Here is a 12,854-nt window from a genome sequence, read left to right on the forward strand (position 1 = left end):
TCAAAATCACTGTTTCATACACATCAGCTAGTAAAGATGTTAAATGTTTATTACTCAGGTGAATCCTGTGTTCACCACATTGAAACTACCATTCTTGTACATACATGATAACATATGTTTCATAATAGCAGAGAAACAACCTCATTTTCTTTAAACATTTCAGAAAAAGTTGTGACAATTTTAGAATATTGGATAGTTAATGTTTTAACCAAATGTTGATCCAAATGTCTTTAAACTCAACAATGAGTGTCTGCAGAAATTTTACCAACATTTATTTCATTCTAACATTTATTATAATTCAGCTTGTAAAACAAGAAAGAAATATTAGAATTATTAAACACAAGGGATTATGTATTCATGTGTAAACCTGACTTACCCTATGTAACAAAATTTTTACTTTTCCTTTTTCCTGGGCAGAAAGTGTTATTTCCAAATTGCTTATGCCTAAAGTAAATGGAAAAGACCTATTTTTCTCTTCAAACTTTGCTTTTGTGACCTGGGTAATGAAATTTTCAAATTTACCCATTTTCCAGAACATTCCAGGTCTAACAAAGTCAAATTACCAAGCTTTTGACTTCTACATTCAAGCAGTGGGATTTGTTAGATGAAAGTGTGCAAGTCGCAAGTTAGAGGTAACGTCACCGACATTTTTCAAGTTTCTTCACTCGTCCAGATGGGCTATGCTTCTGCCACAATGTATCTGGTCTGTATGAGGCAACTGGAATAGCCTGTAACCCGAACAAGTGGTGCTTCTTCACTGATAGCTCATCCAGAAGCCTCGAAGCTATGCTGCTCCATAATGGGAATAAGTATCTGTCTCTTCCCCTGGCTCATTTAGTGCACCTCAAAGAGAAATACAACAGTGTCAAGACCTAGTTAGAAGCCATGAAGTATGGCTGAGAGGTTATCAGACATTTCAAAATGGTGGTATTCCTGATGGGTCTCCATGGAGGCTTTACCAAGTTTCCCTGTTATTTTTGCCTTTGGGACAGCAGGGACACTGCAGCACACTACAACAGGAAGCACTGGCCACAATGGACTAAGTTCTCTGTGGGGAGGCACAATGTCAAGTATGAGCCACTAGTGGACCTCCAGAAGGTGTTGTTCCCACCATTGCACATAAAATTGGGTCTTATGAAACAATTTGTCACAGCTCTTGATAAGGAGTCTGCAGCTTTCAAGTGCCTTCGAGATTTCTTCCCTAAGATGTCTGAGGCAAAGGTCAAAGCTGGTGTCTTTGTTGGACTACAAATAAAGAAGATCCTGGAGTGCACAGAATTCCCCAAGAAGCTCAGTAAGAAGTAAGAAAAAAAAGCTTGGGGCAGCTTTGTTGCAGTGGTTCGAGGCTTCTTGGGCAATCACAAGACTGAAAATTATGTGGAACTAGTTGAAGCTCTGTTGAAGAACAACTGCAAAATGGGCTGCAGGATGTCCCTGAAAGTCCATATCCTTGATGCTCATCTTTATAAATTCAAGGAAAACATGGAAGCATACTCTGAAGAGCAAGGTGAGCACTTCTACCAACATATACTGGACTTTGAATCCCACTGCCAAGGAGCATACAACAAATACATGATGGGAAGCTATATTTAGGGCTGATATATAAAAGTTGATATTTACAGTTGCAAATCTCGAAAACCTACCCACTTCTAAACATTTTTGTTCATTTTTTATAACTTTAGTATAAATACACGTAAATCTTGATTCATATGTTGTTTTATTCAGATCTTACGTAAATGAAAGTATGCAAATTTGCCCATTTTTACATAGAAAATAGGTTAATTTCTAAATTTCATTATCCAGGTCATAAAAGCCAAGTTTGAAGGAAATAATGGCCATTTTCTGTACTTTAACAATATAAGCAATTAAAAAATAACACATACTATCCAGGAACAAATGTTACATATTGTTGTACAACAGTATTACAATACCAACCACAGCATACTTGAAAGAGAGTGAATAAAAATACCAACCTGAATCATTCGTAGAGGGTTTTGGCTGATGCACCCCTGAGTAACTTTGGTAACCGTATCATTGAACATGCAACGTAAATCAGGAGCTTTGTTATAAACTATGTCAATCTTTGGCCACCAGGTGAGACGGGGCTGTGTAATAATACGGTACAATGAACTCACAAGAACAAAGTGGTATGTTGAAGGAGAATTTGGATTCAAACAGACTTTGAGTGCTTCATTATTATGAGGATTGATACGGAAACAGGAAACAAAGCAATCAATCATCAGGTCTATATCTTGATTTAAAGATGACTGGCTACGAGAAAATGGCTTACTTGGGTTGAAGAGAAGAAACTGCAGAAAAATGTTAAACAAAAATGTCCAGAAATTCAAGCTATATGTAGACACCTCAACCAAGTAAAATGCATTTTAAAAATGAAGTTCCTATCATTAGGATAATAAATTTTGCTATTAAACATGAACTCTACTGTCTACAATTCCCATTTAAGGATTATTAAAAGTTCATCATAAAACAGTAACAAAAGCCATATAATTCACTAACAATACAGCATAACAATGCATTCCTAACTGAATGGATGAGATTTATAGAGTAAATTTTATATAATAAAATAAAGCATTCCACATTATTCAACATTACAAGTATCTTAATAAGCACATTTTATAGTTAAATTTAACATTTTTGTAAACTAGTAGAAATAAACATTCTAAAAGGATAACTTGTAAGATCTGATGTTGTTTTACTGACAGATATTTACCTTGAGATCATTAATAACTGATTGCACTAAAGCGAAAACGACATTGTTGCTATCAAGAATGTTAATGTATGTAGAACATTTACACAGCTTAACACAAGTCATCGCTGCAGCTTCCGTCAGCTGCTTGCTAGTACCATGTGGAACAAGAGCTTTTTTCACACTGTCAATGAACTGTCGCTAGAAAAATAAATTAATTTTTGTTATGAAAAAAAGCCATTAAAAGCAATAATTGAAAATACAATAATAAACAATATTCTAATTTTTTTTTAGGTTTAAGAACATAGGATAACAATGTTTAACAAAAATTAAGTACCACACATTTAAATTACTGCAAATAAGGGATTGAAATTTCTGCTGCTTAGTCAGCTTTGATCAGCCAGGAGATATGTATGTTGACAAGCAAGAAAAATAATCTAATCAGTCCAATAGGATGAATTAGAATTTGAAGCATTTCTACCTTCTCATCAAATGTGTATTTCAATAATTTTTTTTTCTACAACCATAGTTGTATTATATCTTACAAAAGTTTCTTCTTTGCTTCAATCTTCCAAATGAAGTATCTAATTTTCTTGAGAACCCTATTTTTAAACATTATAGAAAATCTATTATTCCCCCTTCCCACCAAAAGTCTCTAAAACAGGTTAATGGCAGAATTAAACCAAGTGAAGCATGAAGAAAGTACATTTCAGTTTGTGGTGTATTTATGGTGATACTTCACCAGATAGATTGAGATGGACAAATGTGAAAATAGTTTTGAGAGACTGACAAGTCTACTAATATGCAAACAATTCATAATCATACGCTAAACTGACACATCACTGTTTCTAAAGGAGAGAGCATCAAAATGTGAATGAAGTGACCAAGCTACCAGAAAGATGTATGGAAATAATGGAGGAAGTATAACAGACAAGTCCAAGAATATCCAGTTAAAGTCGAAAACCAATAGTGCCTGACCAGGAGCAACAGTCTACCAAAGGCAACAGGAGATTAACAGAAAAATGGGAGAAGAGATGCTATATTTATTATAAAACAGGATACATTGTAAATGAGGGCAAGCCCATTACTAACAAGCAACATCAGTAATCTCAACATAAAGTAGATACAGCTACTCACAAAGATAGTGCTGCTGCCAGAACAAACAGAATCAAGAAAACTCATCAGGTTCACCACAGGAAGGAAGTGTCATTTCCATGATTAATCACTGCATGACTAATTTCAGCTGAAATTAGAAAAATGGATCACCTGTGTCAGCAATGATCAGAGCATATTACAAGTACTGAAAGATATCAACAAATCACAACACGCTAACAGGCAAAGGCTATGCCAAGGACAAGAAAGTGAAGGTCCTATGAGACACTGGGTGCAGTAGTGCAGCAGTAATGACCAGACTAGTACGTGATAACCAAATTACAAGCAAGGTGTACTTGTGAGTGCTAACTGATGGAACAGTGAGAAAGATTCCCATCACAAAAATAAGGTGGATACTCTATATTATGTATGAGAACTTGAAACCATGTTTATCACAAAACCAATATAAGACTTTGTGACTGGAATCATATCAAGTACTAGGAATTTAGAGAAAACAGACAGAAAGGTGGATGAAGCATCCACAATCACTACAAGCTCATGGAAAAATGTAAAGTTAGAGTAAGTCCTTGTGAGTATCAAAGAGTGACAACCTGAATGTAGGTCTACAGGACTAGAAGAAAGACTTTTCAAGACAGTGCTGGAGAGAAAGCTCAAGACAAAGAAAGAGACAAGCAAAAGAGAGGACTGGAAAGGAGTATTGAACCAGGACTATCAAAGCATTTCTAATGGTGAAGTTAAGCACATCAAAGGCAGTGAGAAGTACTTTTATAACAAGGTCAATGATTGACATTTTAAAATTGGGAAAAAGGCCTTAGTTCTGCTATACACAGCCAACAACAAACCTGACAGTGGAAAGGACCATTTGCTGTACTAGAAGTAGTCAGTAATGTATTATAAAGAGAAAGTGGATGGGATGACTAAAGCCTACCATTCTAATCTATTGAAGAGATACTTTGAGAGTGAAGAAGACCTTACAAGTGCAACTATTGAGGCAAAGATGAAGATGGAAGGTGTGGTTATCACAGATACAGATCCAGAGAGAAGTGACTTTGTTATAAAAGATAAAGACCTACTAGGCCTTATACCACTAGGTGGAGATGAGATATACAAGGATATTCACATAAGTGGAGAAATGACTAGTAAACAGAGGAAAGAGGTACAAATTCTATTGTGCCACAATACAGATAGATTAGAAAGGCAACTCAAGATCAAGATGAAGACAAAAGATACTGTCAAGGTAAAACCATACAGGAAGCTCTAAGAGAAGTGATCAAAAAGAAAACTTCAAATGCTGGTGTAGACTATACAAACTAAGAACAGTTTTTGTTTCTACTGAAAAAAAAATCATTAAAATATTTTCTTGAAAAGGAGCTTATTGTTGCATATACAAGACTGTTTAGTTTAATTGTTGTTATTTAGTTTATTTGGTGAATTTATATTTAATTACTTACTTTTCAAAACAAGAAGGTTAAAAGTAATAATTTTAAAGGTAATAGATCTGACAAATTTGATTGTGCATGTTAATAAAAGTTGTATGTTGTATGAGTGGCTCAACTGTTGATGCTACTTTACTCAAATCTTCTTGTTACCTTAAAAGAGTATGGTTACACTATACTGTCACTCGCATAGTTTATAGAAAGTTTGAGGCCTCAATAAATAATGTATAAATATAGCCAACTAAATGAGCACAAGTCAAGTAGAGAAAAAGTAATGTTCCATCAAAAAAAAGAGTTATAAAATGTGAACTTAGCTGCTGTGTGAATGATTAGCTAAAATGAACGACATTTCAAAGTGAATTCACAATTTAATACAGATAAGGAGAACAGATGCATCTTGCAAAAGAGTAGTCTAAAGTAATTGAACCCTTTTGTGTGGACTTTGATGAAAAGGAGAAAATTATTTAAAGATTAACATACAACTGTGGTAACCCACAGAGTAGTATAAGAGAATTTATTGCAAATTGTACAATAAAGAACAAAGTAGAGAAATATAATTAATTTTGTTAATTGGATTCTAAAGTAACTTAATCAGCCTGTGTGGACTTTTCACAAGAGAATTATTTAGAATTTTAGATAAAACTGTGATATTCTATTGTAAAAAGAAAATATTCTGGTAGGTACATTTCAATTTCACTTATTTTAAATGTATTATTTTAAAACAAGTGGATTATGTGCCATCCATTTAGAGTTCAAATTTATCACCAACAAGTCTCAGACACCCACTGTAGAAGAATCTCAGTCTAACCTCTCACATACATAAAACCATGACAACCAGAGTCAGTTACTTAATGGTTTCCAAGTAAATGTTCTCAGAATAATGGTAATAGAATTTTTTATCCAATCACTAAACACTATAATTGTTTTTCTAAATGCAGAACTTACACTAGTAGTAATTTTTTAAACAGAATTAAGGTTTGACCTGAACATCTTACGTAGTATTATTATTATGCAGTTCATGTTACCATTAAGGGGATGAAATGCCAGTTTAAGGATATATGCTTCACTTACCACATTCAGTAATCCAATTGTAGTAAAATGTATTATTTATTTATCTAAACTTTTTTTTCATTAAGGTAACTTTCTTCCCATGACTGGATGTAGTTTTAAATGTAAAAATATGAGGTATGATGAATATAATGTTTTTACTACATGCAAGATTTACAAAGATCTGATACGCAGTATGCCCTATTATTGTGTGAATCCTACTTCTGCAAATATCTTTTTTTATTAATAAGACATATTTTATCCTTTCCATGTTATCACTTATTACTTTAGATCTATTTCTCTGTCTTGTGTGTAATACTTCTTTTTAGGTTTTGTCTGTAGTTGGTTTAAAGCATCATCCAATGTGTGTGTCTTCTTACAGCAAAGCCACATCAGGCTATCTGTTGAGTCTACTGAGGGGAATCAAACCCCTGGTTTAGGTACTGTAAATCCATAGACTTACCACTGTACCAGCAGGGAACATCATCCAATGTAAAACAATGTTCAATGTTATTGTTACAATATTTTCCCTTTGCATATTAAATTAATCATAAGTATTCTGCCATCTACAAATATGTATAAAGACAAAGAGAAAACTGCATGGTTTTATTACCTTCCTGAAATGTCTTGGTGAGCATGGTGCTCCTGAATCAGCATTAACAATTTCTTCTAAAATTTTCTACAAAAAACAAATAATGTCAGCACAGACAACAATCATAAATTGTAATTAAAACTGCATAAATAAATATTTTTCAGTAAATAAACACTAACAAAACTCTTGTATTCAGAAACACAGAAATAACTATAGACTATTATAATTGGATATGTTTCTTTGATTAAATTTACTTAACATAAAAACATTCATTCAAGCAGAAAGAAAGTATGATTTGAGAAATTATCAAAATATAACTTGATTGTTTAACAACCTTCAAATTATAAGTTAAATCATGTTAGATATGTACTTTTTGAAAACTGCTTCAAAGTAGTGTACAATTAAGTGAAATAGAGAGATTTGATGTTACACACAGCAGTACTCACAGGGCATAAAACAAGTAACATTATTTGAAGTGGCCACACTGATGCTTTCTTCTTGTTATTATTTTCGGCAAAACTATCAAGTAGCTCAAACAGTCTGTCACAGCAATCTGAAAAGAAATATAAAACAAAATATTTTGAAAATTTACACAACTGAAAATTTTAAATCTTTATACTGTTCAAAAATAAGCGTCTTTATTAAAACTAATATCTCTAAATTTAAAGCTTAAATATAACCAACCTGCTAATTCCTCATTCGTTTTTTTCTGAAGGTCCATGAATTCTTGAGGATATGTATCCATCCAACTCCAAATGGCCTATATATCAATAATGGAAATTTATAAACCTTAATCATTACAGAATTACAGATGTAGTTAAGTACAGCTTACATTTTTCTAGAATTAATCATCACTGTAACCAAAACTGCTTTTATAAGTTCCTTTTAATTTATGTACAAGAAGTATATAATACCCACATTTACAGCATGGACAGATAAGATGAAATGAAAGAGTCTTAAAAGAAAAAAATTACAAATGAATAATTTCTATGATATTTCTTCTTTAACATGAAGATTTTCTTCTCAATAATTAACAACAGATAAATTTCCCTGGTAACATGGGACACATTTTCTTTGCCAGTTGGTTACAGAGATGAAGCATCAACTTAATACTTTCAATTCTATTAAAGTCATGCAAAAATACAAATTAAGCCCTTATGAAACCTAAACAGTATACAACTGCTATTATAAGCATAGAAATACAATCCATTTATCAAAATCTTATGATAAGAAAATTAAAAAAGCTAATATTCTTTATGTTTAAATCCCCAAAGAAACTATAATTTTAAATACATGATTGTTAAAAACAGAAATATTTGCAAAATAATGATACAAGAAACTTGTTTTTAAAAATTACAATGCTGACTTTCTACATAATTGTAAAGAATATCACAATTTTTTTTTCTGGATTCTTGATATATCTACACTTGATTCCAAACTTCATACATGTAAATTTATAATAATTGCTTGCTCTAAAAAAACCCTAAACTTAAGTCACATTTTTTAAATAAATCTTTAAGATTTTATTAGAATGTTATTTTCTTCTAACATTTAGATATTTCAATCACCTTTTGATTTTTTTAAAATTTAGAACTTTAAATTATTTAAAAACAACAATAATTTTAACTTGAATTCACCTACCTTTTCTAAGCTAACCATTAAAACATGGTGAGCATTTTTCTTAAGACATTTGAGCTTCTGGTTGATTTCTTAAAATAAATAAAAACATTAACTTGCAAAGGAGAAATTACACCTATATAAAAAATCTTATTTATGTCTTACACATGACACATTTAAGAAATATTTAATAATAAATTAATATCCCAACATGAAAAGGAAAAAACATTCAATAGAATTTTAGAAAAATTCAATATAAATGTGTAGAATTTTAGAAGGAAAATAAAACAAGTTCAAGTACTGAATAAACTTTTTCTTTGATTACTTACAATTAAACTTACTAATAAAATACATTTATTAAATGAAATCTATTGTTTATTTAAATATAAACCTTTTTTTTGCCTGATGTATGAGAATCAAAATGTCTTCTGCTGCTTTGACTTGTGCTGATGAGTAAATAAACAAGTCTTCAGCTCAAGCCATACAACAAATTGTTAAATTCAAAAGCCAACTTAACTCTTAATGTTAAAAATAAATCAAGAAACATGAATGTAACATAAATTTAAGTAAACCTCTTAAAGCAAATACATTTAAACTTACTGTGAAAAAATGATACTTTATTTCTAGAAGAGTAGAAATAATCTCCTGGGTCCCCAGGACAGCTTTCAGTTTTGAGTTTGTTAATCCCTTTTCAGTTTTATACTTTTTTTTTCTGTAGAAATTTCAACTTCTTCAGTTGTTTTGGAATTCTAAATCTAAAGTCTTCTCTAAAGTTGTAGTTGTTGCCTGCCTAATAACTTTTAGCTTTTCAGTCAGGCTCAAGTGTGGAACTTTTTAAACATGGAACTTTAGCATCCATCTTCATGTTCAGAAGTTCTTATTTCAATCTCTTAACAAGGTTATTTTTCACCTTGTATTCTAGTGTATGGTCAGTAGTTCAACTATTAGTCTTTCATTGTTGTATACAGTTTGTTTTATAAGTTCTAAACACAATGGAATTAAGTTTAACTGACAAAGATAAATATTTAAAACAAAAATATTTAAGAATAACGAGTGTATAAAATTTAATGTTAATGTTTGTTATTTATTGTAAATTATTAGCAGAAATTTGAGCATTAAACTTTCCTAATAAAAACTTTTTTATCACCACAAATGAAAATGAAAATTTGGGATTACAACCAAAAATTACATTAACAGTGAGTGTATCCAACTGGTGATACAATGCATTCCAGTCTTTTTAAGTAACAATGGAGAAAATGCATATTTATTTAGTTATACTCACTACCAGGCTTAATATTAGTTTTACTTTAAATAAGTAGCTTGCTTGAATTAGAATTTAATATTAATGATTATGTGCTATGTGAAATTTAAATATCACCATTAGTATAGTGGCATTTAACACTAGTGGTTACCATCATGTATAAGACCAAGTATGAAACTGACAAAGAAACTTGCTGCTTATTGAGTAAGAACTTTTGACTGGAACAATTAGTGAGTGAAAATACAGTTACAATAATAAAGTCTTATAATATATTCAAGAACCTTGGTGACATTTTCATACTCAATTTATAGTGAAAAATGAAGACATCAATATTTACATCAAATTAATGATATAAGTACTTCAACTCAACACTCTCTTAATGTTCCAAACTTTTTAAACCTAATAAAGATGCATCACAGAAGTAAATCAATAAAAATACAACAGACATTATATTGCAGAAACTCACAAAACAGTGACGAACAGAAAAAGGAACAGCATTGTTATTAAAGTCAATCACAAATGAATGATGAGTAAAAAACATTTTATGTCTATCACAAATATTATTTTGGAAAAATAACTTTTTTCATTTCCTGGAAGAAATGAATTAATTCCACGTTTAGTCACAATACACCAAATATACAATGAAAAAGAAAAAATAAGTTTAAGTTTATGAAGCTTAATTATTGTTTAATGAAGGATGAATACAAACCTTATATCAACATTTCAAAAATGAAACTGCTGTATTTTATATTCAATGTGATATGAAATTCAAAAATTTAAGCTCACCATTCAGCAGTTTGATGAGTCTACCTACATCTACATTGATATGCTGAATGAGCTCAATGTCAATAAAATCGGGGTTCTCCTCATTAGTTTTTGAAAGTTCTTCAAGCCTTTAAATAAAAAAAAAATACTTATAATGTTGTGATTTTGACAATTTCTATCTCAACACTTTACTATTTCAAGAGGATACCAACAGCACTTATCACCCTTTCAAAAAAACATGCAAAGATATGTCTACTGACCTGGCAGATATCCTACTGAAAACAGCCCCAAAATTATTCAAGCTAAGGGCAAACAAAACTTTTGAAGCAAGGTTTTTGAGCTGGATCACCATTGGATTTTCATTAGGCATATCTATAAACTAAAACAAAATGCATAAAAAGAATGTAGCATAATTTAATCAAAAGATAATTTGAAAAACACTGAAATATTTTACAACAAGAATTAGTACTTTGATTTGGCTATCAAACAATAAAAAAAACTTTGTTTTTTATATCTTAAGTATGTTTTACAATGTGAACTTCTATTATACTCATGTTTGTAAGATCTGTTAATACAGAAGCATTCAATTAGTTACCTCAAATTTTAACAAGCCACCAGTAGAATACAAAGCTAATAACTGTTATCCAACTGCAACATTCTCATAAAAATTCTCAAAGTATCCTTCACTCTTACTTTATGAATTGTTTTAATTAGACCTACATACCATTATTTCACATATATACATTCAGTTTAAGGTAATGACCTTCCACAATTTTCAGATCAGTTCAAACTTTTTTTTTATTATATATCAAAATAGTCATGCCAAAAAAACATGAAAGAGCAACACACACACTTACTGTTGATCATACCATACTGTTGACCATAATCTTATTAATTATAACAAAGCTTTACCTGACACAACTCCTTTAAAAGTGCTTTAACATTCATTGCTTCATCATATCTTGTAGTTTCTTTAGGTTGCTGGAAGAGGAAAAAATTAAGAATTTCTTTGTAAATAACTGAGCGTATATTTGATAAAAATCCAAAAGGGGTTTTCATACTTTTGATTTAAATTGATAAATACTTCAACTATGAAATAATCAAGTTCTAATTCTTTTTTAATAATTACAGAAGCTCACTTAACAAAACAACATATTCAGACTACATTTATATTTCCTTAATTTAAATATATTCTATTTAATTTTATTCTTATTTGTTAGATTTTGTTTTGTGCAAATCAATTACACTTTTTAACGTAAGAGTACTTATCATTACATGGTAAGTCCTTCATTCTTTTCTACAAACATACTGGTCTTTTATTATCTTTATTCCACTTCCTCTAAATCTCTTCCTTTTTTTCAACATGATAAATCTTTACTGAAAGTTTTTGTTTTCATTTCATATTTTGAAGTTTCTAAAACAGTAAAATTCAACAATTTTGATTTCAACCAAACACTTTGTTTAATGTTCAGTACTCACCCCACTAAGACACCTTTCCAGTGTATCTAATACGATCAACTGAGACTCATAAAAGTTTTTCTCAAATTCTTGTTGAATTTGGCCATGTGTGCGTTAAAAAAGACGAGTAATTTTTAGATTTTTTTTTTTTTTTACAGAAATAAATTCCATCATCAAATGGTTATAAAGCTTTCCATATAGGAAAACTTTAATTACACAGATTTTGTTAAGGTCCAACAATCATAACTGCTAAATCACGTTGAAAAGAAAAATTATAATTTTTCATCAAAGTAAGAAAAAGCTATTTCATCCTTAACTTCCTTACCTACATATATAATTCATTTTAATTATATATATATATATATGAATGAAGAAATTATTAAATAAAAATGCAACTTACCATTTCATTAACAGAATGAAGAATTCTTGTTAAGCCTGATATTACCATAGAAAATTTGTACTTGCTTATATTTATTAGGCTTTCTTTATTTTGTTCAACATTGATACGGGAATGTGTGGTCTGCGGTCCACTTCTGCAAGGAAGCTAAAAAAAATTGAAAACCATCCATTAAGTGTCAAGGTAACACTATCTTTTCAGATCTGATTTTGTTTAGCATTTAATTTAGTAATCATTTTTTATGAAAAACTATTCAATTAAATTTTTTCAATCAATAATGGAAAAGCTAGGATGCCATACAATAGCTAAATCATTTAGAACATTATCACAAGCACAAAGTGACAATATGAACATATGCTCAAATGAACAACAAAAAACCTCAGAAAATCCAATGTACTAACACACAGCAGCCAATAAACAACCTAAAATGTGAAACACCAACCAGCTCTCAAGGAAAAAAA

General features: G+C 30.6%; 1 protein-coding gene across 1 annotated transcript in view; it reads right to left on the minus strand.

Annotated features, from left to right (window-relative positions):
• LOC143244593 (neurofibromin-like) overlaps positions 1 to 12,854 on the minus strand; it is a 141,182-nt gene that overhangs the window by 120,349 nt on the left and 7,979 nt on the right. Inside the window, 11 exon segments of the mRNA XM_076489559.1 lie at positions 1,974 to 2,309; positions 2,732 to 2,908; positions 6,917 to 6,982; positions 7,342 to 7,448; positions 7,580 to 7,655; positions 8,537 to 8,604; positions 10,560 to 10,666; positions 10,799 to 10,917; positions 11,451 to 11,519; positions 12,018 to 12,110; positions 12,397 to 12,540. Of these exon segments, the coding sequence (XP_076345674.1) occupies positions 1,974 to 2,309; positions 2,732 to 2,908; positions 6,917 to 6,982; positions 7,342 to 7,448; positions 7,580 to 7,655; positions 8,537 to 8,604; positions 10,560 to 10,666; positions 10,799 to 10,917; positions 11,451 to 11,519; positions 12,018 to 12,110; positions 12,397 to 12,540 (1,362 nt within the window).

This window comes from Tachypleus tridentatus, chromosome 2 (assembly GCF_004210375.1).
Source record: "Tachypleus tridentatus isolate NWPU-2018 chromosome 2, ASM421037v1, whole genome shotgun sequence".
NCBI classification, from domain to species: domain Eukaryota; kingdom Metazoa; phylum Arthropoda; class Merostomata; order Xiphosura; family Limulidae; genus Tachypleus; species Tachypleus tridentatus.